We start from the raw sequence: 27189 nt of genomic DNA, 5'->3' as shown, positions 1-27189 counted from the left end.
ACTGAGAAGAACCAAGTCTTTCATAGTTCATCATCACACAATCTTGATGTTACTATGTAGAATGTTTCCTGGTTCTTCTTGTTTCATTCAGCATTAGTTCATGTAAATCTTTCCAGGCCTTTGTAAAACCAGCTTCTTTAGTAATATTTCATTACTTTCATATACTATAACTTATTCAGCCATTTCCTAGTTGATGGGCATCTACCCATTTTCCAATTTTTACCACCATACAAAAAGCTTCTACAAACATTTTTGAACATGTGGGTCCTTTTCCCTGTTCTCTGATTTCCTTGGTTTACAGATTCAGCAGTAGCACTGCTGGATCTAAGAGTTTGCACAGTCTTATAGCCCTTTGGATACAGTTCCAAATTGCTCTTTAGAATGGTTGGATCATTTCACAACTCCACCAACAATGCATTACTGTCTCATTTTCCCACATTCCCTCCAACATTTATCATTATTTTTCCTGTCATCTTAGTCTGATTTAAGAGGTACCTCAGAATTTTAATTTGCATTTCTCTAATCAATAATGATTTGGAGCATTTGTCATATGACTATAGAAGTCTTTAATTTTATCATTTTCAAATTGTCTGTTCATATTCTTTGACCATTTATCAATTGGGAAATGACTTGTATTTTGTAAAATTGGCACAGTTCTTTATATATTTATTTATATAAATGAGAAGCACTGTAAATATTCCCCTCCTCCCCATCTTTGTAATTCATTTTAATCTTGTTTGTATTGGCTTTTTAAATCAAATGTAATATATTGTTTGTATATTTTGTTGTATATTTTGCATTTCATAATGTTTTCTAGTTCTTCTTTGGTTATAAGTTCCTCCCTTCTCCAAAGATCCGATATGTAAACAATCTCTTCCTCTCCCAATTTGCTTATGACCCTTTATGCCCAAATAAAGTCAAATGTGGTCTTTCATCAGGAATGTTTAAAGACTGTCAATTTCATTAAATATCCTTTTCCCCCTTTGTAAAGGGATGAATCTCTGAGCAGATGCATTTGAATAGCCAAGCACTTGAGGCCAATTACCAATTGGACAATACTCTATTAACATAAACTTGGAGAATGACCCTGCCCAACTATTCTTTGCTGGCTCCATCATGGGTTTCTACTGTGAATGAAAAGAGGGATCAGAGGGTGGAGTAAGAGAAGTGGGAGTGACTTCTTGGCAGTGAAGAGAGAGAAAAAAAGAGGTGTCCATTTCCTCTCATTTTGACCAAGAATGAAGATCAAGGATTTTTGCTGATCTCTGGCTGATTCTAAGGTATCCAGGATACTAATGCAGTCATTATACCCCTTGAATTATGATACACAGTTTTCTATGTAAGTGATTTTTAGTTGGAATTCTAGCTTCTTTGCCCTTTTGAATATCATATTCTTAGCCCTCTGATCCTTTAATGTAGTACCTACTAAATATTATATTATACTTGACTGTGGCTGTAAAATATGTGAATTATTTCCTTCTAGCTGCTCATATCATTTTCTCTTTAACCTAGGAGCTACAACTTTGAGCTATAATATTCCCAAGAATTTTCCTTGGGGGATCTTTTTCAAGTAGTGATAGATAGATTGTTTTCATTTTTATTCTAGAGTTCTAAAAAGTCAGGGCAGTTTTCCTTGTTAATTTCTTCAAAGATGATATCTAGCCTCACCACTTTCCCTGCCCTTCCTTTCATGAGTTTCAGGTAGTCCAATAATTCTTTGATTATCTCTCCCATTTTCCAGATCACTTGTTGTTCTAATGAGACATTTCAAATTCTCTTCTGTAATTTCATTCTTTTGATTTTCTCATATTGCTTATTTCTGTCTCATGGAATCATTAATTTCCACTCAATTCAATTCCAATTTTTCAGGAATTGTTTTTTTTTTTGTTTGTTTGTTTGTTTGTTTGTTTTTTAATTTAAAAAAAAAAAGTTTTTAGTGAGCTTTTGTATCTTCTTTTTTATTTAGCCAATTCTATTTTTTAAGGAAATTTTTTTTTCTTCAGCAAATTTCTGTATATTTTTTCCATGCAACCAAGTCTGCTTTTTTAAAAAATTCTTCTCTTCACTAGATTTTTGTGCCTCTTTTTTCTTTTGTTGTATTTTGTTTTTAAAAGTGTTTTCTTCAGTATTTTTCTGCCTCTTTCACCAAAGTGTTGACTCTTATTTTCCTCATGATATTCTTGCATAATTTACATTGCTTCTCCAAATTTTTCTCTACTTTTCTGACTTGATTTAAAAAATCCTTTATAAGCTTCCCTAGGACTTCTTTTCAGGCATGAGACCAGTTCATATCTTTCTTTGAGGCTTGGACATGGCTGTTTTGATTTTGCTGTCTTCTCTCTTTGTATTTAAGGTGATGTGATCTAAGGAGAGATATAGTCACTATGTTCCTAACTTGGCTCTTTTTCTGTGAGTGATTAAAGGGACTCTTTTCTGCCCTGGAATCTGAGGTAAGATCTGCTGTTCTTTTGCCTAGGATAACAGTACTACAGACCTTTCTACCAAGATTTTAAGGTATCTTGGTCTGGAAAATTGTTTCACCGAATCCTTTTATATTGTTGCTACAGATTTTGAGGCATTGTTTAAAACTGTTTGGAAGAGAATATGGGATAACTCTGAAAAGTCCTTCCCTTTTCTCCACTGTGTTAGCTTTAACTCCTGCATCAGTATTTTTCTGGAGAAAGTGATAAAAAATTTCTTCTGTTAATGATAGGATTATTGAATTCAGCAATAGACAGGATCTAATATATCACATAATGAAAATAAATAATAAGAATAATAATAAGGATATTGGCTAATCTTTACATAATACTTTAGCATTTATAAATATATTTATATTATTATTTACATTAATAATTTACATAAATTATTTCATAACTACTCTATTAGGTAAGAATGATTATGATTCCTATTTTTTATGGCTAAGGAAACTGAATATGACAGAAGTTAATGATTTGCTTAGGGTTGCATAGGTAACAAGTGTCTAAAGAAATTATTAGAAATAATTCATAACTTTAGCAAAGTTGCTGGATACAAAATAAATCCACATAAATCCTCAGCATTTTTATACATCACCAACAAAATCCAACAGCAAGAGATATAAAGAGAAATTCCATTCACAACAACTGTCGAGAGTATAAAATATTTGGGAATCCATCTACCAAAGAAAAGTCAGGAATTATATGAGCAAAATTACAAAACACTTGCCACAAAAATAAAGTCAGAATTTAATAATTGGAAAGACATTAAGTGCTCCTGGATAGGCCGAGCGAATGTAATAAAGATGCCAATACTCCCTAAACTAATCTTTTTACTTAGTGTTATACCAATCAGACTCCCAAGAAACTATTTTAATGACCTAGAAAAAATAACAACAAAATTCATATGGAAGAACAAAAGGTTGAGAATTTCAAGGGAATTAATGAAAAAAAAAAAAAAATCAAATGAAGGTAGCCTAGCTGTACCTGATTAAAACTATATTATAGAGTAGCAGTCACCAAAACCATTTGGTATTGGCTAAGAAATAGATTAATTGATCAGTGGAATAGGTTAGGTTCACAGGACAAAATAGTGCTCAACTGTAGCAATTTAGTGTTTGATAAACCCAAAGATCCCAACTTTTGGGATAAGAATTCACTATTTGACAAAAACTGTTGGGAAACCTGGAAATTAGTGTGGCAGAAATTAGATATAGACCCACACTTAAAACCATATACCAAGATAGGATCAAAATGGGTCCATGATTTGGGCATAAAGAATGAAATCATAAATAAATTAGAGGAATATAGGATAGTTTACCTCTCAGACTTGTGGAAGAGTAAGGAATTTGTAACCAAAGGATAACTAGAGATCATTATTGATCACAAAATAGAAAATTTTGATTACATCAAATTAAAAAGGTTTTATACAAACAAAACTAATGTAAACAACATTAGAAGGAAAATATTTTTATAGTTAAAGGTTCTGATAAAGGCCTCATTTCCAAAATATATAGAGAACTGACTCTAATTTATAAGAAATCAAACCATTCTCCAATTGATAAACGATCAAAGGATATGAACAGGAAATTTTCAAATAATTAAATTGAAACTATTTCCACTCATATGAAAGTGTGTTCCAAATCACTATTGATCAGAGAAATGGAAATTAAGACAACTATGAGATACTACTACACACCTGTCAGATTGGCTAAAATGACAGGAAAAAATGATGAATGTTGGAGGGTCTGTGGGAAAACTGGGACACTGATGCATTGTTGGTAGAGCTGTAAAAGAATCCAGCCATTCTGGAGAGCAATTTGGAACTATTCCCCAAAAGTTATCAAACTGTGCATACCTTTTGATCCAGCAGTGCTACTATTGGGCTTATATCCCAAGGAAATACTAAAGAAGGGAAAGAGATCTGTATGTGCCAAAATGTTTGTGGCAGCCCTTTTTGTAGTGGCTAGAAACTGGAAAATGAGTGGATGCCCATCAATTGGAGAATAGTTGGGTAAATTGTGGTATATGAATGTTATGGAATATTATTGGTCTATAAGAAACGACCATCAGGAAGAATACAGAGAGGCTTGGAGAGACTTACATCATCTGATGCTGTGTGAAATGAGCAGAACCAGGAGATCATTATACACTTGAACAACAATACTGTATGAAGATGTATTCTGATGGAAGTGGATATCTTCAACATAGAGAAGATCTAATCCAGTTCCCGTTGATCAATGAAGGACAGAATCAGCTACAACCAGAGAAGGAACACTGGGAATTGAGTGTAAATTGTTTACACTATTGTCTTTCTACCCAGGTTACTTTTACCTTCTGAATCCAATTCTTACTGTACAACAAGAAATTCGGTTTTACACACATATATTGTATCTAGGATATACTGTAACACATTTAACATGTATGGGATTGCCTGTCATCTAGGGAAGGGGGGGGTAGAGGGAAGGAGGAGAAAATTCGGAAAAGAAGTAAGTGTAAGTACAAGGGATAATGTAAAAAAAAATTACCCATGCATATGTACTGTCAAAAATATATAATTATAAAATTAATAAAAACATTTTTTAAAAAAGAAAAAACATCAAATAAAGTCGATTATCAATGAATAGAAATAAATGACTACAATGACAGTTTCATTTAACTGCTATAATTAAATTCATTCAAAAACCATATAAGGTAAAATATGAGTATAAATAGGGAGGTGGCTGAAGTAAATATTTAGAATTTAACTATTAAGTAAAACTGAATGTTTGTACACATGATAAAAATTGTCTTTGAGAGATTATGACATTCATGAAGATTCCTTTTCTATAAAAATTGTGATAGTATTACAATTAATAAAAATCATCAAAATTTAAACTGTTAAACAGTGATAGGGTGAAAGTTAATTATAAGAATGCTATCCTGCATATGATATTCATGTACTTCATACCTGAAGTCAGAACCTGTTCTCCTCCCATTTTCTGGAATTCCAGGATCAGGACACATATCAGACACTAAAGCAACACCTCCTTGTGTCACTGAAACAGAGAAAAACATAGATATTAATTATGATGTCATAGAACATTCAGGAAAATATCCAGACTGTAATGGAAACAAATTAGATGAGTTAAGGAGAGAATATACACTATTATCATAATTGACTCTAATACATTTGTCTTAAAGAAACAAAAAATTCTAAAACAAAAATAAGTTAGCCCCAATGTTATATAAACTATTTTAAAAAATAGGGGATGAAGGAGTCCTACCAAACTCCTTTTATGACACAGACATGCTACTGATACCTAAACCAGGTAGATCGAAAACTGAGAAAGAAAACTATAGACCAATTTCCTTAATGAATATTGATGCTAAAAATCTTAAATAAGTTATTAGCAATACGACTTCAGAAAATCATTCCCATAATAATACTCTATGATCAAGTAGGATTTATACCAGGAATGCAGGGCTGGTTTAATATTAGGAAAACTATTAGTATAATGACCATATTAATAATCAAATTAATAAAAACCATATGAGCATCTCAATAGATGCAGAAAAAGCATTTGATAAAATCCAACATCCATTCCTACTAAAAATGCTTGAAAGTATAGGAATAAATGGACTATTCCTTAGAATAGTCAGGAGCATATATTTAAGACCATAACTAAGCATAATATGTAATGGAGATAAACTGGAACCTTTCCCAGTAAGATCAGGATTGAAACAATGTTGCCCACTATCACCATTACTATTCAATATTGTATTAGAAATGCTAGCCTCGGCAATAAGAGCCGAGAAAGAGATTCAAGGAATAAGAGGACTTCCTGCCAAGATGGTGGCGTGGAGGCAGACAGCTGCTTGAGCTCAGTGTTTTCTCTCAGGACTTACTTCATGACAAGCCTCAGAGTTAATGCTTGACCAGAAAAGAAACCCACAAATAATCACCAACAGAAGACATCATTGAAATTAGCCAGAGAAGGTCTGTTTTTGCTCTGGGGAGGGTTGAACAGACTGGGTGCAGATTGAGGGCAGGCAAGCCAGAGCTAGTCAGATGGCTCACACAGCTCAGACCAGAGCGGGGAGGGGTACGATCTCTGCTGTTCCTGAGAAAAGACTTTTACCCCAGTGTGGATATTCTGTCTTGGCAGCAAGCCAGGAACAGCAGAGAGGGTGTAAACACTGGAGGTGAAGTATAAAACCCTGGAAAGCTAGCATCTCTCAGAACCCGGCTACCCCCAACCCCTACCTGGAGTGACTCAGCTCATTCTTAGAGCCTCAGAGCGCAGACGCAGGGCAGCCATCACTGTCCTGTTACTGGCTCACTGCTGCCCTTCCCCCAGTCTGTAGAGGAAGCCCATTAACACCATCCAGCCCCATCCCCCCAAAAACAGACCTATTGTTTCTCTTGTCAATTTGTTTTCTTTGATTCCCATTCTGACAAACTGAACAAAAGATTCAAAAGGGCTCTAACCATTGACAGCTTCTGTATGAAGAGAGAGCAGACTTCAAAAACTGAGGAGACTAAAAACAGACTTTCTCCAGAGGAATCCCCTAAGGGATCCCCCTCCTCAATACAAAAGAATCTCATAGAGGTAATCAAAAAGGCTCTCACAAGAGAGCTAGAAGAGAAATGGGAAAAGGAAAGAGAAGCTTAGCAAGAGAGTCTGGAGAAGTCATCCAGAGTGGATAAAGAGATCAAATCATTGAGAAATAAAATTAATGAGCTGGAAAAAGAAAACAGCTCACTAAAAAATAAAATGGATAAAATGGAAAAAAAAATTCCATAGAAGAACAAAACTCACTTAAAAACACAATTGGACAATTACAAAAAGATATAAAAAAAGTGAGTGAAGAAAATACATCATTGAAAATTAGACTCAAACATGTAGAAATGAATGACTCAAGGAGAAACCAAGTTGTAGTCAAGCAAAACCCCAGAAAAATGAAACAATTGAAAAGAATGTCAAGTACCATATTAGAAAGACAACAGACCTGGAAAACAGATCCAGGAGAGACAATTTGAGAATACTTGGAATCTCTGAAAAATGTGAGGAAAAAAAGAGGAAATTATTAAAGAGAACTGCCCAGACGTTTTGGAAACAGAGGGTAAAATAGACATTGAAAAAATTCATCAATCACCTACTGAAAGGGGCCCTAAAATGAAAATGCCAAGAAATATAGTGGCCAAGTTCAAGAACCATCAGACAAAGGAAAAAATACTGGAAGCTGCTAGAAAAAAGCAACTCAGATATGGAGGAGCCAGAATAAGGATAATGCAGGATCTAGCAGCATCCACATTAAAAGAACGAAAGGGCCTGGAACATGATATTCTGAAAGGCTAAGGAACTTGGAATGCAGCCAAGAATAACTTGCTCAGCAAAAATGAGTATTGTTTTCTAGGGAAGAAGATGGACATTTAATGGAATAAATGAATTCCATCTATTCTTGATGAAAAAACCAGAGCTACATAAAATGTTTGATCTTCAAATACAGAACTCAAGAGATTTCTAAAAAGGTAAAAAGAAATCTTTAGAACTATACTTCTGCCATAAAAATATGTAAAGAACATATGTATAATTTGTCCTAGAAACTAGAGGTGGAAAAGAAATTATATCATAAAAAAGTATAAAGTGCTGATACTACATCTCATGAAGAGGCAAAGGTAACCTATTATATCTGAGAGAAAGAAAGGAGGAAGATGAACACAGTGTGTATCAATAGACATATTTGATTTATGGTGAAACTTCTTCCACTTCATTGAAAAGTGAGAGGGAAGGAATAAGCTAAGGGGAAGGGAATACAGAAATTGTGAGGAAAAATGGTAAAATAAGGGGAGGAACTTTAAGGTGGGGGAGGGATACTAAAAAGGGAGGGCTGTGAAAAGCAAGTGATGTTCACAAGTTTAATACTGGGGAGGGGGTAAGAGGGAAGCAAAGGAGAAAAGCATAAGCAGGGGTTAACAGGATGGCAAGCAATACAGAATTAGTCGTTCTTACCATAAATGTGAATGGGGTAAACTCCCTCATAAAGAGGAAGCAGTTAGCAGACTGGATTAAAAGTCAGAATCCTACTATATGTTGTTTACAGGAAACACACCTGAAACAGGGTAATACATTCAAACTAAAAGTAAAAGGGTGGAGCAGAATCTACTATGCTTCATGCAAAGCCAAAAAAGCAGGGGTAGCCATCCTCATCTCAGATCAAGCAAAAACAAAAATTGATCTAATTAAAAGAGATAAGCAAGGGCATTATATCCTGCTAAAGAGTAGCATCAATAATGAAGCAGTAACATTATTAAACATATACGCACCAAGTGGTGCAGCATCTAAATTCTTAAAAGAGAAATTAAGAGAGCTGCAAGAAGAAATAGACAGCAAAACTATAATAGTGGGAGATCTCAACCTTGCACTCTCAGAATTAGATAAATCAAACCACAAAATAAATAAGAAAGAAGTCAAAGAGGTAAATAGAATACTAGAAAAGTTTGATATGATAGATCTCTGGTGAAAGCTAAATGGAGACAGAAAGGAGTATACTTTCTTCTCAGCAGTTCATGGAACCTATACAAAAATTGATCATATACTAGGGCATAAAAACCTCAAAATCAAATGCAGTAAGGCAGAAATAGTAAATGCATCCTTTTCAGACCACAATGCAATTAAAATTACATTTAATAACAAGCCAGGGGAAAAGAGACCAAAAAATAATTGGAAACTAAATAATCTTATACTAAAGAATGATTGGGTAAAACAGCAAATCATAGACATAATTAATAACTTCACCCAAGAAAATGACAATAATGAGACATCATACCAAAATGTGTGGGATACAGCCAAAGCAGTAATAAGGGGAAGTTTTATATATATATATATATGGAAGTATATATGCCTACTTGCATAAAATGAGAGAGGCCCAACGAATTGGGCTTACAACTAAAATTGCTAGAAAAAGAACAAATTGAAAAACCCCTAGACAAACACAAAACTTGAAATTCTAAAAAAAAAAGGTGAGATTAATATGATTGAAAGTAAAAAAAAAAACAAAAAAAAAACTATTGAATCAATTAATAGAACTAAGAGTTGGTTCTATGAAAAAAACAACAAAATAGACAAACCCTTAGTAAACCTGATTTAAAAAAGGAAAGAGAAAAAGCAAATTGTTAGTCTTGTCAATGAAAAGGAAGAACTCACCACTAATGAAGAGGAAATTAGAACAATAGTTAGGAGCTACTTTGCTCAACTTTATGCCAATAAATTCAATAACTTAAATGAAATGGAAGAATACCTTCAAAAATATAGCTTGCCCAGATTAACAGAGGAAGAAGTAAGTAGTCTAAATAGTCCTATCTCAGAAAAAGAAATAGAACAAGCTATTAACCAACTCCCTAAGGAAAAATCCCCAGGACCAGCTGGATTTACATGTGAATTCTACCAAACATTTAAAGAACAACTAACTCCAATGCTATATAAACTATTTGAAAAAATAGGGATTGAAGGAGTCCTACCAAATTCCTTTTATGACACAGACATGGTACTGATACCTAAACCAGGTAGACTGAAAACTGAGAAAGAAAACTATAGACCAATCTCCTTAATGAATATTGATGCTAACATCTTAAATAAGATATTAGCTAAAAGACTTAAGAAAATCATCCCCAGGATAATACACTATGATCAAGTAGGATTTATACCAGGAATGCAGGGCTGGTTTAATATTAGGAAAACTATTAGTATAATTGATCATATTAAAAATCAAATTAATAAAAATCATATGAGTATCTCAATAGATGCAGAAAAAGCATTTGATAAAATCCAACATCCATTCCTACTAAAAACGCTGAGAGTATAGGAATAAATGGACTATTCCTTAAAATAATAAGGAGCATATATTTAAAACCGTCAGTAACCATCATATGTAATGGCGATAAACTAGAACCTTTTCCTGTAAGATCAGGAGTGAAACAAGGTTGCCCACTATGACCATTACTATTCATTATAGTACTAGAAACACTAGGCTCGGCAATAAGAGCTGAAAAAGAGATTCAAAGAATTAGAGTAGAAAATGAGGAAATCATTCTATCACTCTTTGCAGATGACATGATGGTATACTTAGAGAACCCCAAAGACTCCGCTAAAAAATTATTAGAAATAATTCAGAATTTTAGCAAAGTTGTAGGATACAAAATAAATCCACATAAATCCTCAGCATTTTTATACATTACCAACACAATCCAACAGCAAGAGATACAAAGAGAAATTCCATTCAAAATAAAGGTCGATAGTATAAAATATTTGGGAATATATCTAACAAAGGAAACTCAGGAATTATGTGAGCAAAATTACAAAACACTTGCCACAAAAATAAAGTCAGATTTAAATAATTGAAAAGACATTCAGTGCTCTTGGATAGGCCGAGCGAATATAATAAAGATGACAATACTCCCCAAACTAATCTATTTATTCAGTGCTATCCCAATCAGACTCCCAAGAAACTATTTTAATGACCTAGAAAAAATAGCAACAAAATTCATATGAAAGAACAAAAGGTTGAGAATTTCAAGGGAATTAATGAAAAAAAGTCAGATGAATTTGGTCTAGGTGTACCTAATCTAAATTTACATTATATAGCAGCAGTCACCAAAACCATTTGGTATTGGCTAAGAAATAGACCAGTTGATCAGTGGAACCGATTATGTACAAAGGACAAAAAAGGGCATATCTATAGCAATCTAGTGTTTGACAAACCCAGAGATACCAACATTTGGGATAAAAATTTATTATTTGAAAAAAACTGTTGGGAAAACTGGAAATTAGTATGGCAGAAATTAGATATGGATCCACACTTACTACCATATACCAAGATAAAATCAAAATATATTCATGATTTAGGCATAAAGAATGAGATCATAAATAGATTAGAGGAACAGAGAATAGTCTACCTCTCAGACCTGTGGAGGAGGAAGGAATTTATGACCAGAGGAGAACTAGAGATCATTATTGATCACAAAATAGAAGATTTTGATTGCATCAAACTAAAATGTTTCTGTACAAACAATACTAATGCAAACAAGATTAGAAGGGAAGTAACAAATTGGGAAAATATTTTTACAGTTAAACGTTCTGATAAAGGGCTTATTTCCAAAATATATAGAGAACTGACTCTAAATCACAAGAAATCAAACCATTCTCCAATTGATAAATGGTCAAAGGATATGAACAGACAATTCTCAGATGATGAAATTGAAACTATATCCACTCATATGAAAGCGTGTTCCAAATCACTACTGATCAGAGAAATGCAAATTAAGACAACTCTGAAATATCATTACATACCTGTCAGATTGGCTAAGATGACAGGAACAAATAATGATGAATGTTGGAGGGGATGTGGGAAAACTGGGACACTAATACATTGTTGGTGGAGTTGTGAAAGAATCCGGCCATTCTGGAGAGCAATTTGGAACTATGCCCCAAAAGTTATCAAACTGTGCATATCCTTTGATCCAGCAGTGCTACTATTGGGCTTATATCCCAAGGAAATACTAAAGAAGGGAAAGAGATCTGTATGTGCCAAAATGTTTGTGGCAGCCCTTTTTGTAGTGGCTAGAAAGTGGAAAATGAGTGGATATCCATCAATTGGCGAATGGTTGGGTAAATTGTGGTATATGAATGTTATGGAATATTATTGGTCTATAAGAAATGACCATCAGGAAGAATATAGAGAGGCTTGGAGAGACTTGCATGAACTGATGCTGAGTGAAATGAGCAGAACCAGAAGATTACTATACACTTCAACAATACTGTATGAAGACATATTCTGATGGAAGTGGATATCTTCAACATAAAGAAGATCCAAATCACTTCCAGTTGATCAATGATGGACAGAAACAACTACACCCAGAGAAGGAACACTGGGAATTGCATGTAAACTGTTAGCACTACTGTCTATCTACCCAGGTTACTTACACCTTCAGAATCCAATACTTAACGTGCAATAAGAAAATTGGATTTACACACATATATTGTATCTAGGTTATGCTTTAACACATGTAAAATGTATGGGATTGCCTGTCATCAAGGGGAGGGAGTGGAGGTAGGGAGGGGATAATTTGGTAAAATGAATAAAAGGGATAATGTTATAAAAAATTACTCATGCATATATACTATCAAAAATTATAATTATAAAATTTATAAAAATATGCAAAATAAAATAGACAATTTGTTCATAAAGGATTTTCAATTTTTATTTGTTCTTTGAATTTTATTTATTGGACAATGGGCTTGTAAAATTAAAAACAGCTAATTTGTTAAAACTAAGAAAATAAATTTGCCTTTAGAATTAAATCATAGTACTATAAAATTTGGTTCAAGAGGGTTTCATTTAAATAATCTAATCTAACTGCCTCATTTTCCATAGAAAGAAACTCAAAAGTCAATTCGGAAACTAGCCTCCAGTCACAAGTCTTGCTCTTAAAGAATCAATACTGAAAACCAAGTCTCTTGGCTCCCACACATTGCCCTGTGGTATTCCTTCAAAATTAGGATATCTCAACTTATTGGAAGTAGATAATTCACTCCCTTTGCCATGAACACTTATTTAAAATTATGGTAACTAGAAAATTGTAATCCAAAAAGTATTTTAAATAAAAATGCAATATACCATATTACAATTTACATTTAATAAGTATATATTGTTAGTATTTGCACACAGTAGTACTACATGTATAGTGATACATTTTTCTGAATGAAATTATTCATTATACTAGTCCTTCACAAAAATTAGAGATTAGTCTTTTATTTTATAACACTCCATTTCAAGTCATTTGAAGGACACAGTGCCTTGTGAAGTTTTGTTTCTTTGACTAATATTTCCCTTGCAGCTAGAAGAATTACCAAAAGAGATATTTCTCTTATTTATATGCTACACTATAGTAAAACTAGGCCACTCACTAGCCTTTGAACATATCTCATAGTTTCTTAATTTCATTATTTTTGCTTATATAATTCTCTTCAACAGGAATGCCTTTTAACTACTGACATTTTATGATAAATATCATCTATCTAAAATGATCAGCAAGCATTATATATAATGGGAATAAACAGAAATGTTTCCAATAATATCAGGGGTGAAACAAAATTGTGCATTATCATTACTATTCAATATTGTAGAATATTGAAAGATTAGTTTAGCAATAAGAGAAGAAAAAGAAACTGAAAGAATTATAGTAGATAACAAGGAAACACATTTATCACTCTTTCCAGATACTAGAGATTTCTAATGCTTAACTAAAAAATTACTAGAGAAAATCAACAACTTTAGCAAAGTTGCAATATATTAAATAAGACCACATATATCATCGGCATTTTTATATGTTGCTAATAAAGTCCAGCATCAAGAGTTAGAAAAAGAAATCTATTTAAAATCATTGTAGATTTATAAAACATTTGTGCCAAGACAAAGCCAGAAATGATACGAACACAATTGTAAAACACTTTTCACACAAATAAAGTTAGATCTAATCAATTAGAAGAATATCAAGTGCTCATAAATCAAGCTAAAATGAAAATATGGCAATTCTACTCAATGCTGTATCAATCAAAATTACTTTATAGAATTAGGAAAAATAATAACAAAATTCATCTGGAGGAACAAAAAGACAAGAATTTCAAGGGAACTAATGAAAAAAAGCAAACCAAGGTGGTCTAGTAATATGAGACCTAAACTATGGTATAAAGCAATGGTCATCAAAACTATTTGCTAATGGCTAAAAAATAGAGTAGTGGACATGTGAAATAAATTAGGATCACAAGACACAATAGTCAATGGCTATAGTAATCTAGGATTTGATAAAGACTGGGCCCAAGAACTCACTATTTGACAAAAATCGCTGTGAAAATTGAAAAATAATATGGCTGAAACTAGGCATAGAAATAAGATCCAGTACCTTATAACAAAATAAACTTGAAATGGATTCCTGATTTAGACAGAAAGAGTGTTATTATAAGCAAATTAGGAAAGCAAGGGATAATCTACCTCTCAGATCAGTGGAGAAGGAAGGAATTTATGGTCAAAGAAAAAGTAGAGAATATTATGAAGTGCAAAATGGATAATTTTGATTACATTAAATTAAAAAAAAAAGTTTATGCACAAAGAAAACCAATGCCGTCAAGGTTAGAAAGGAATCAGAAAGATGGGGGGAAATTTTACAGTTTAGTATTTCTGATAAAGAACTCATTTCTAAAATATGTAAGAATAGATTCAAATTTATAAGAATACAAGGCAATCCCCAATTGATAAATGATCAAAGGATATGAATAAATAATTTTCAGATGAAAAAATAAAAACCATTTCTGGTCATATTAAAAAAATGCTCTAAATCCCTATTGATTTGAGAAATGCAAATTAAGATAACACTGAGGTATAACTTCATACCTCAGATTGGTTAAGTTCACAGGAAAAGGTAATGATGAATGTTGGAGAGGATGTGTGAAAACTGGATCGCTAATGCATTGTTGGTGAAACTGTGAAATGATCCAACCATTATTGAGAGCCTTTTAAAACTATACCCAAAGGCCTATAAAACTGTGTATACTTTTTGATCCTACAGTGTTTCTACTGGTTCTATATCCCAAAGAGATTATATAAAAAGGGAAAAGGACCCATATGTGCAAAAATGTTTGTAACAACCCTTTTTATAGTGACAAGAAGCTGGAAATTGGAGTGGATGCCCATCAACTAGAGTATGGCTAAATGAGTTATTGTACTTGAATGTAATGGAATATTATTGTTCTATAAGAAAGGATAAGCAAGCTGATTTCAGAAAAGTCTAGAAAGCTTACATGAACTGATGCTAAGCAAAGTGAGTAGAATGAAGAGTACATTGTACATAGCAACAACTAGATTATGTGATGATTATTTGTGATGAACTTGGATCTTTTCAACAATGAGGTTATTCAAAGCAATTCCCATAGACTTGTAATGGAAAGAACCATCTGCATCTAGAGAGCACTATGGATAAATGACTGTGGATCAAACAATACTACTTTTACCTTTCTGAGTTTTGTTTTGTTTTGTTTTGTTTTGTTTTGTTTTGTTTTGTTTGTTTGTTTTTTGTGATTTGTTGGCTTGGATTGTGTGTGTGTGTGTGTGTGTGTGTGTGTGTGTGTGTGTGTGCGTGTGTGTGTGTGTGTGAAGAATTGTACATGTTTAACCCGTTATGGATTGCTTGATTGCTTGCTGTCTAGGGGAGGAGAGAGGGAGGAAGAAATGGAGAAAATGTTGGAACACAAGATTTTGCAAAAGTGAAGGTTGAAAAATATTTTCATATGTATTTAGAAAAATAAAAAGCTATTAAGAAAACAACAACAATAGCTGTAGCCACCACTCAATTTCCAATTCAAATGGCTTTTTCTCAACATAGCTTTCTGATTTTCCCCTTTGTTCAGTACATTGTGCCTACTTCCTATCAATATTACAGTTACCACAATATGTTTTTTAAATTAGAAATAGTAGAAAATTGCTTTTAGACTGTCAAAGGACTGAAGTGATGATTTTACTTTTTTTCTTATTTTGATTGTAACATTTCTGGACTAATAAGATTATAAATGTTCTACAAATGCTTTTATTCCATGAAAGCATGGAAAAATTCATTGCACAACTAAATAAAAACAAAAATTTCTTTCACTATAGATAGTGAAATAAAATTGCTGAAGAAAACTACAATTTGAAAATTCTCATGTTTGTTAATGATTTCTTCATGAAGAGTAAATTCATTTCTATTCTCCTACCTCTTAAAAGGTTTTGATACCATCCTTAATGTGCAATTGGCTCAGTACTTGAGACATAATTGGTCCATGGGACTATGATTCACATGTGATAATAGCTTCATGGTTGCCTTACTATTAAAACCATTCAACAGTAAAGATGTTTCTTCTGTTCTAGTGACAACTTTAAACTAAGCCTATGATAAATATTTTTTGTGTTTTGCCTCATATTCTGGACCTGCCCTGACTTAAACAGCTCTGGTGATCTAGGTAAGAGATGGAAATGAAATGACACACTTATAAAGCAATTAGTATGTAATAAAAAGAAAATAAATAGAAAAAAATAAGAGGAAAATGACCCAGTGAGGTGAAGCAATAGAGTATTGTGCTTAGAATTAGAAAGATAAGAATTAAAATCTAGTCTTGGAAATTTACTAGCTCTTTGACTTTAAGCAAGTTAATTCATCTCTGCTTCAGTTTCCTCAACTATAAAATGAAAACAATAACATCTATTTTCCAGGATTATAAAAATCAAATTAGATAATAAATTCAAAAGCACTTAGCACAGTGCCTTTCACATAGTAGGTAATATAAAAATGTTACCTCTTATAACATCCATTGTTTTCAAAGAGGGTCAATGACATTATGGAGTGGTATCTTGATTTATGTATGAATTGGACTTGTAAGGCAGAGTTGCACAAAATCTGATTGTTATTGTTACTATTAATGTGAAAGGAGACTTAACCAAAAATAACATGTATAAAATATTCAGTAAGGATAAAGCATTATTTGGAAAACAGCTTCCTTTCCTCTTCATCTGCAATGTGGTTCTTAGTAGATGTCACGTTTGAATAATCCCTTGACTTTTCATGGGCTGTTTATTTTATTTTTTATTTTTTTTAATAGTAAGGCAACCGTGAAGCTATTATCACGTGTGAATCATAGTCCCATGGACCAATTATGTCTCAAGTTCTGAGCCAATTGCACATTAAGGATGGTATCAAAACCTTTTAAGAGGTAGGAGCGTAGAAATGAATTTACTCTTCATGAAGTAGATTTTGTATCTTATCACAATCTATGCTCTCTTGATTAACTCATAAGCAAATAACATCCTTAGAACACAAAAATCTACTGCACAAAAGTATAGTTTATTTGAAAGTACAAATTTGAGGTAATGCAGTGTCAGTGCTAAGAATCACAAGATGCAGATTGATATTAATGATCTGCTATTTACTAGCTGCATTCATTTAACTTCAATGCCACTCTAGTTCCCTTAATATGTTGCTGCATCCTTACTCCCCTTTCAAAACTTCTATGTCTGCTATGGCTATGGTTAGAATAATATAACTATAGTAAGTGTGGAAGGATGGACATTAGGAATGGAATAACTGGAGTCCTTGTTCCTCTTCCCTTTACTCCTTCCAAGATAAGCACCCAAATGCAATGTCTGACTTTGGAAGGAGGCTATTCTTGTTTACCTTTCTTTTCATCATCTGAGTTTGAAAAGATGTGGGAAGAGTTAAAATCTATTTATGTCAGCCCATGGCATCTTGGAAGATATTTAGGGGCTAGGAGGTGAGGGGTGGGAGAAACTAGATTCTTGATTGGAAAAAAAATAGTTAAAAGGTTTTACAGTGCAGAATGGATTAAGCAAGCCTGAGAGAATTATAGATGAGAAAAGAAATGATTCTGATAGATATTAGATGTAAAATATAGCTGATTTTTTGAAACAGGGATAAGCTTTCAAATGGAATAAGGTGGCATTGATGATGCATGGTAACAAACAGATTATGTACAATTGAGAACTATAAATCCCAAATGACTATTCTACCAGAATCATGGGCAATTAATTTTTCTGAAAGCCAAAGCTGATGAAAAGAAAAAGACTCATGGAAATCAATTTCATATAAGCATGATTCCTAGTGCTTCAAGCAAAAAGAGGCTATAAATGAAGAATAGGTATTTATAGTTTTAATATTTTCCTGAATTGTGTCTTACTGAATTTCTTCTCACACACCTTAGGAATATAGTTAAATTATATTTTAAAAAATTCACCAGTTCTTCACTTGTCATGCTGCAATAATAATAACATATTGATTCTAGGATTTTATTTTTGTAATTGTAACATTAATATCAGAAATAGAAATGTACTTTTTTTTTTCAAAATGGTTCTCTGTTTTTAAGAAAACAATTATACTAATTCAAATATTTGGCTTATATGGTATGATTTAATCAAAATTAACTTAAAAATCAAGCATAGAAATAATTTGTCCCTTTTTGACAACATATTTATGAAATACTTGAAAAATTTTTGAAAGCTCTTTGACACATAATTTCACTCAATCTTTAGAAGTTCAACATTGTTTCCATTTGGAAAAGGAAGGAAACAAGTTACAAAGAAGTTCTCTCCATAGCACCATGTTATCTCTTCTCTCTATCATACTGATTGTTAAGAAAATGAGCATAGATATGCAGTGAAAATGATTTGGGAGCAAATTCTGAGCATAATGTTCTGTGCTGAGAAAAGTTGGGGAAAAAAAACAGTGTGAAAAAAAGGATTATAGAGAGGGGTCTCAGATAAAGTCTTATGTTTAAGAAACCAAAAATCTTCTGTGGGAGATGTATTATACTCATGCAATAATTCAATTAAAATTTTTATTAAACTCTTGATTTACAAAGAGTTGGTGACTTGGTAGCTTGAAAAGATTATAATGTACATGGTGGTAGATATGAGTAGTCAATAATTAGTGTAAAAAATAACTGGAGGTTATAGTGGACTGCAAAATTGATATGGCAGCCAAATAAACTAGCAGACTCATTTCATTATAATTTTAAAGATTATAATTTATCGAGTGTTAATATCTCTGTATTGACACAGATCATAATCTCTTTACAACTCAGTAGATAGTCTTCAGAAATAATTGCAGAAACTTACTCCCCATTTGACTATCTTGGTAATAACAGTGGATAAATGAGAATTATTTAAGTTTCTCCTTGAACAATGCCCATTCCCAATGAATCTAAAACCACATGAAAAGTAGCATGACATAGTGGATAGAGATAGTCCCTTTAAATAACTCTCCAAGATTAGGAACTTGCATTAGTAGAGAGAATTTTTTCATTCAAGAATTCCCCATGTTAAGGAATTCATAGGTTTTCTATGCCTAGTATTCAGAAAAGGGGAGGACATATGTAAAGTTTATATTCAGTCTTGAGTACCAGCTTTTTATAAAGGTTTACATATAAAATTTTTACGTAAAATTTTATAGATTTTTATTTTTATAAACTAATGCTTGGCCAAAGAAGGGCAACCAATTCATTCAAGTAACAAGAAATCCTGCCACCTAATGACTGAAAGAATTTGGCATATTTAGCTTAGAGAAAAATAGTGTGATTAGAGTAGATATCATGTCTGTTTTCAAGCACTTGAAAGGGTTATAAGGAAAATAAATTAGGTTTTTTTTCTGTTTGAACCCAGAAAGCTAAAAAACTAATAGGTGAAAGTTATACAAGGGAAAATATAAATTCTATGTAAGAAACTCTCTAATTAGTCAAGCATACTATTTCCATAGAGAGAAAGTGTATCAATACAATTCTTCAAAGAAAGGCTAGTGAAGAATGAATCCAAAGAAAGATCTTGATGTTTTAGAGAACAAACTTTTTCTTCTAGTTGATTTTAAGATGTTAAGTTTAATTTTAATCTATATGAATAGTCACCTACAGAGATAATTGTTTGGTTTTTTTTAGTTGTCTAAGAATAAAAAAAGTCTAATACAAACTGCATTTTCTTCATAAGATTTTATTGGTATTACCATCATCCCACTATGACCTGAAAACCATGGTCTAATTGTCCTGCCTTTAGGATAATTATATGAAATTAATATTCTTTGGTGTATATAAAATTGTTTTGTTCAAAGGTAACACTGGTCAGGCAGTATGCCTGATGCATAGGCTTTGATATTAGGAAAACATGGATTTAAGTTATACCTCTGCCTAATCCTTGCTATGTAACCCTGGGTTAGTCATTCAGCTTTTCAGTAACCTAATCAACTTCCTAAGCCTATAATTTGTGATAAGTGTGACAACCTGCATTAGTAGACAAAGTTCCTCATAATAATTTATTTTTACCTATGAAATCATAAGTCTATTCACTCCCAAACATAACATTTTTTTCTTTTTTTATACACAGCAGGATCATGTTGCATCCATAATATAAAATTTTGCTCTTATTGTTACTGAATCATTTCAGTCATGTCAAACTCTTCATGACACCATTTGGGATTTTCCTGGCCAACATACTGGAGTTGTTTGCCTCAATTTCCTCATTTGTAAAATGAGCTGAAGAAGGAAATAGCAAGCAGGGTTAAGTGGTTTGTCCAGAGTCACACAACTAGTAAATGTCTGAAATTGGATTTGAACTCAAATCTTCCTGACACCTGGCCTTATGCTTCATCTCTACTATTAAAACCATCACTTAAATTTAGGTACTATCCTCCCCCTACTCCAAAACTTTTAAAGATAGCTTCATGCAGTGAAACATATTGCTGTTTTCCATAATCATACAAGAATTTAAGAAAATCCATCTTCTAACACTCTGTAAAATCCAGTTCTTTTTTTGCCCCAAAATGTACAGTCTCAATATTCCATAAAGGATGGTTCATTTCTTGGTAATTTAAAAAAAACAAAGGGTTCATAGACCAAGTAAGGACCTTAGAGAACTAGCATTTATACCCTCACACCTTTCCTTTAATAGTACAATTCCCCTTTGTAACACATCTTTGCCCTTGACAGTCTTCCAGTGCTATCTAGAACTGAACTCAGTTTGATTTTCATGTCAGCTTTTGTTCTTCTGAACAAAAATACGTGATATGAAAAAGTATTTGATATATGCAGTCAAATGGCCCTAAGCTCACATCTAAATAAAGCATTGAAGCATGTCAAATGAATCCTAAAAAATTAAGAAAAGAGAAAGAAAAGAAGAGAAGAGAAAGTAACAAAAGAGCAAAAGAAAATCCTCCTTGTCCATCTGCATCAAGAAAAAAAGATAAATTATCATGTATAAATCTGGGGAAAACTGTATCATCTAAATATTACTTTAATTATCAATTAGTTATTAAATTTCCATGTAATTTACAACTCTTTGATAAGCTTGCTAATGAGGCAACCCACCAAGCCACTCATGGCAAAAAGCTGAGTACATATTAGGTATAAAATAAATATGTATTGATAAATTAGTCTTCACCTAAATTTAGTAATGCCAAACATGATTGCTAAAACCAAATTTACTTTCTGCTAATCAGAAAAATTAATTCAATGAATATGAGGTCATACATGGGAGAAGATACCAGAGGAAAGAATTCTTTGTTCCTTTTTCTTTTTGTCAGCTATGGCCACAAGGCCATGGGACATCATAGTTAGAGCATCAACAATCTCTTGAATAGCAAAGTGTGCAGTTTCTGCAATATAGGAATGGAAACCAGGATTATGCAGATCTACCTAAAGCTGTTTATCCTTAAAAGTGCTTCTTCTGAAATTGATAAGCATGAGGAACTCACTTAGCTAGCATCTTTAGTTAAGTGCAGGATTTCCAAGAACTAAGGCAAAAAATGTTACATAATGTAAATGTATGCAAGAAAAAAATAACTAAAAATATTTTTGCCTTTTGTTCTTTCCCCTTTGATGCAACATAGTGTACTAAAAGAACACTGAATTTTGTTTCAAAAGACAAAGGCTTCAACTGGTTTCAAATTTTAGTTTATTTGTGATAATGAATGACATTTAACCTCACTGGGCCTCATATTCTTCTTTTGGAAAATGAGAAAATTGGTTTAGATGGCCATAATCTCCTTTCCAGCTCTAAACCTAGAATCCCATGATGCTAATAATGTGACTCAAATATTTGTAACAATAGTTGCCTAATGAAAGAATTATTTGCGTCCTGAAGCTCCTAGCTTTTATTTATTCGAATCCAGTTTACATTATGCAATTCTTCCTGGATTATCAAAACAGAAACAAAGAAAAAATATATATTGTTTTGATTCTAGCGAAGTGATTTTTAAAAACCTAACATATAAGACAATCCACAAGGAGCTGTTATCTTCATCTAAAAATTTTCCCGAAGATTGGATTTCCTGAAGATAAAGTAGGCAATGGTGTCTAAATCACTTGAGGAAGATAGGGTGATAAACTACAGGGATTTCTTAGTACCCTTTTGATTAAAGGCTATACCTAAATATGGCTTTTTTTTTGGTTAATTTAATATTTATTAAGTCCAAATGGTGTTCTCAAATGAATAAAGGCTGCAAAAGATTAGGAAAATCCTTCTTGAAAATGAGAGAATCTACAAGCTCAAAAGTACTGCAATCCTTCTGAGGTACATATTGTGCCTCTCATTTTATTACCTAAAATCATTGAGGCCTTAGGATCATAGGATCACAGATTTATACCTGGAAAAAAAAACTTCCAAAATTATTTAGGTCAAACTCCCTTATTTTTCAAATAAGAAATTTTCACCCAAAGAGATGATGTGATAACTTCCAAATTGGTTCCTTCAAATTCTTCCCTCTCCATTAATCCTCCACATAGCTGTGAAGTATATATCCCTGAAGTATAAGTTTGAACTCTTTCCTTCCCAGATATAAAAGCTTTTATGGCTTTTTATTTCAACTGGGTTAAAATATCAACCAGTCTTTTTGGTATTTGAAGTCAACGTCTAACTTAACTTTCCAGAATGATGCAGAATGATTATATCTTATTCTTTCAAATGTATTGTGTTCTAGCCAAAGTGATTTATATAGCAATCACAAAACTAAAATCCTATCTTCCATCTCTGTTCTTCAGCACAGATTGTTCTTCTCAATCTCCCATTATTCTATATTGGAATGTGTTCTGACCCAATTTGTCCCAAATTTTGGAATCCACAGATCCCTTTAATATACATCTCAAGTACTACCTTCTTTCAGGCTACAGACATTTCATTATTGCCTCAATTTTTAATCATTTTGCTTGTGAAATTACTTTATATATACTTGTATCTACTTATCTATTCATTTGTCATTTGTCTTGAAATTAAAAAAAAAAAAAAGAGGTCAGGGAATGCATCAATTTTAGCTTTGAGACCCTTACTTCAATAAGGTTGTTGTTATTCAAATTATATTACAGTCTATCAGGAAGGATCACAGACAGAAGACCTTTGGATACATATTTACACCCACATAAACACACACACACACACACACACAAGGACACCTAAATTTTCTTGTTTACACAAATTAGATAAAAGGGAATTAGTATAAGAGAATATTTGTGGTAGAGAAGGTAAGGAATGGCTGTATTCAGAAAATTGCATTTGGGCTACTCTTTGAGGAAAAGAAGTAATTATATGATGCAATGCTTAAGAAGATACATTCCAGGCATGGAAGACAGACAGTGAAAAATACAGAGAATGAAAATGGAAAGCCATGTATGAGGAATATATATATGGCCTATTTGACTATAACTTGTAAAGGAGAGTTATTTATAAGAAAGTTGAAAGGCAGCTTGTAAAGGATTTTAAAGGTCATGTAAGTTCATCTTTTATCCTAGAGGTGTCAGAGAGCTACTTCAGTTCCTTTAAAAGAGAGATGATAAGCTTAATCACCCATATTTTTTTAAACTTATTATGTACTAAGTACAGTTAGTAAGATGTATATTTTAGAAATATTACTTTGGCAACTGTGATTGTAGAAAGTTGAGGGCTAAGGCAGGGATAGTAATTAGTTCTTTATAATAGAGTGAAAAGTACTCTTAGGACCTGAACTAGCATGTTAGCTACAGTGGTAAAGAGAAGAATTGTATATATGAGTAAAATAGAAAATACAAGACATGTCAGATCACTTGGGTAAGGATAAGGAGGTGAGGATGACAATAGAGAAATTTTAGCATATAAGGGCACATTAGGGCACATATTGTTTTCTTGATTATATGCCTAAATATCTGATATAGTGCTTCTCAAATAGAATAATACAAAATCAATCCATCAACAAATTAACAAATATTTCTTAAGCACTTATGATATGCCAAACTCAATGTTAAACCCAGAAGGTACAAAAAAGCAAAACTTACCTGTCTTTGAATAACTCATATTCTACATGTCATTAACTATGCACATACAAAATATATAAAAGTAGATGGAGTAGTCTATATCAAAGGAGAAAGCACATGCTAAATAAATCCTTATTAAATTTAATTCCCTAAAGAATCAATGGATTTCTCTTAACCTTTATCTTTTTCATTAGTATTATGGATCATATCTGCAGGCCTCCTTTTTTACATAATACTATCTGTGAGCACTGAATTTATTGCTAAACACTTCTTTCTTAGGGATATGCATTTCCAAGGCCCTTGAGAAGGAAATTGTACTAAAAGAACCAAATTTGGAGTTAAAGTACTTGTTTTTCTCAATTGTATTAAATCATTTTATTTGTATTGGTTTTGTTTCATCTCTTGTATGAAGAGGATAATTATGCACTCTATACCATCCCTTCAAACTGAGAAGATATATAATGTTATGGGAAAAATTGAGAAAATCAAGTATGTTTCACTAGGTACAAAACATAAAAAGCATGTGATAGCAAAAAGGAGAAAATCTTCAAAATCCCCAGAAAACAATTCTTGATATTCTAGGACACAATTGTCATTAAAATCTTTTGCATATTTCATGTCTCTTGAATTCTTTTGAAAGCCTTAAGTACTCACCTTATCATCATCAATCTCTTTGATTTTATAGTACACAAAGATATTGAATTTAATTTGTGCTGACAACAAAAAAAGAAGTATGTCTTAGGGCATTCTGTTGTCTTTGATAAATGTAGAATGGCCACATATACCATGCTAGTCGTTTAAGATTAGGTTTAGGCCTCATTTGTTCTTGGCCTATGTGAGACCTCAAAGTACTGGACAACTCAATAATCCTTGTAGTATACTAGCAACTTTTTTCATTATATTCAGCTATCTTAAAGAAAATTACTATATAGGAAAAGTAGCTACTATCTACAAAAAGCCTCTCATGCATAATGAGGACAATATTTGTCTGGGCTAGAAGATTTACATATACTATTTATTTGTGTACTTTCTAAAGTTAAAAGGCGAATGGCCTCAGGAACAAGAAAGAGTAAAAATAGTGATCGTTATAAAGTACAATTATGAGCACATCATAAAGTTGTGTTGAAAAGCATCTTTTTATTTGTTTCCTTTTTTAAGGGGAGGTATTTGGGGTACCTTATTTGGTCAGATTCTTAGTTTTGATACAGCAAATCTCTGCCATATTAAAGAAAAAAAATTCTTTCTAATTGTGGTTTCTAAGTGATATCTAAATTGTGTTAAAAATGAAGGATACTGTGCCTAACCAACATGAAATCAAGATGAATGGATATAATACAATTATTCTGTGTATAATTTATCATATATAAATAAGTCAAAATCTTTATTCAATAGACCCTATTTAGTATTAAGATCATTAGTGTTTTATATCTTTATTAATTTATCATTCTTATGAATTTCAATGATGATTTCCTAGATCATCTTTATAAATATTCAAAGAGTGTAGTGAGCCACATGGTAGAAGAATTTAAATATCAGCTACAAAATAGAGTAGAAATAAAGCTTCCCCTGTGAACTATAACTTTGCATTTCAAAGAGGCAGAGATTTAAACAAACAATTCAATGCAACTGTAATGGGCAGGGGAATGACACTAACTCCCAAATAAAGAACCAGGTTATTTTTAAAAGTGAAGAAAATAAACCATTGCTATTTATTTTATTTTATTTTATTTAATTTAATTTTATTTTATTTTATTTTATTTTATTTTATTTTATTTTAGAGTTGTTTATACCTCCTTTGCTCTTCTAAATGTATTTATCTTGTACTATAATTATAGAAACTTTTCTTATGAAATTACACACAATTTAAACAGAGGTTTCTTTGAAAGTATATGAGTGAAAAATTCGTAAGGAAAAGGAAAGATGATTTAATTAGCATCAAAAATCACAGAATATGTACAAGTTATCTAAATTCTTCAAATTGTACAAATTAAATTTATTAAGCCTCTTCATATAAAGTGCATAATAATCCCTTTTCTCCTTTGAACTTCAAGTTTCCACAACAGATATTCGTTTGAAGTTGGAGAAACATCATAGTTGTAACACAGAGACTCTTACCTATGTTTTACTTCCAAATTTATTTCATGTACAATCTTTTCCATAAAATCTTTTTAGATTCATGAATTGCTAGAGTACTTTCATTTCCTAAACTGTTCTGCATTTAGTTTATATTATTCTGAATATTCATATAGATGTGCACACAGTCTCTTTTGGTAGAGTATATGTTCCTTGAGAGCCAGTAGTTATTATAATATTTGGGATATAGAAAGCATATGCTAAATACTTGTTGATTGATGAATAAGTGCTTGAGATTCAAAGAGAAAAAGACTGCATTATAAAATGTCAAAATTGGATGAAACTACTGCAACCATCTAGTTCAATTCTTTCATTTTAATTTGCTTAGCCCACTCTAGCTTAAAATTCTAGAGATCAATAAATCCACAAGCCTCAACATCCATGATAGCTTGGGAAACAGAAATGAGGCTTGACTTGAACTGTAAGGATCAAGACTATTCAGTTTTTCAACGGAAAAAAAAATAGCAGAATTTATGGAAGTCATTAAGTGATGTCTATCACAATATTCCCTAAGGAGCCTGCAGACTTGTTCAAATAAGCTTAAGCTATTCAAAACATGCAAAAAGCCCTCTTTTACTACTTACCTGTGAAGTCAATACACAAACCAAAGAAAACTTTCATTAGATCATATTACTTTATAGTTATATTTTGTTTCTGGCTCAAAACTTTGTTTCTCTGCTTGTCTTTCTTATTTACTAGTGTTGATTCTTAATTACTTTTGGTTCTTCACAAAA

At 32.2% G+C, this 27189-nt stretch overlaps 1 protein-coding gene across 1 annotated transcript in view; it reads right to left on the bottom strand.

The window, feature by feature from the left end:
- CSMD1 (CUB and Sushi multiple domains 1) overlaps positions 1 to 27189 on the bottom strand; it is a 2669009-nt gene that overhangs the window by 885232 nt on the left and 1756588 nt on the right. The window contains 1 exon segment of the mRNA XM_074287957.1: positions 5428 to 5515. Within this exon segment, the coding sequence (XP_074144058.1) occupies positions 5428 to 5515 (88 nt within the window).

This window comes from Sminthopsis crassicaudata, chromosome 2 (assembly GCF_048593235.1).
Source record: "Sminthopsis crassicaudata isolate SCR6 chromosome 2, ASM4859323v1, whole genome shotgun sequence".
In the NCBI taxonomy this organism is placed as follows: Eukaryota; Metazoa; Chordata; class Mammalia; order Dasyuromorphia; family Dasyuridae; genus Sminthopsis; species Sminthopsis crassicaudata.
This window is presented reverse-complemented; position numbering and strand designations above follow the sequence as displayed.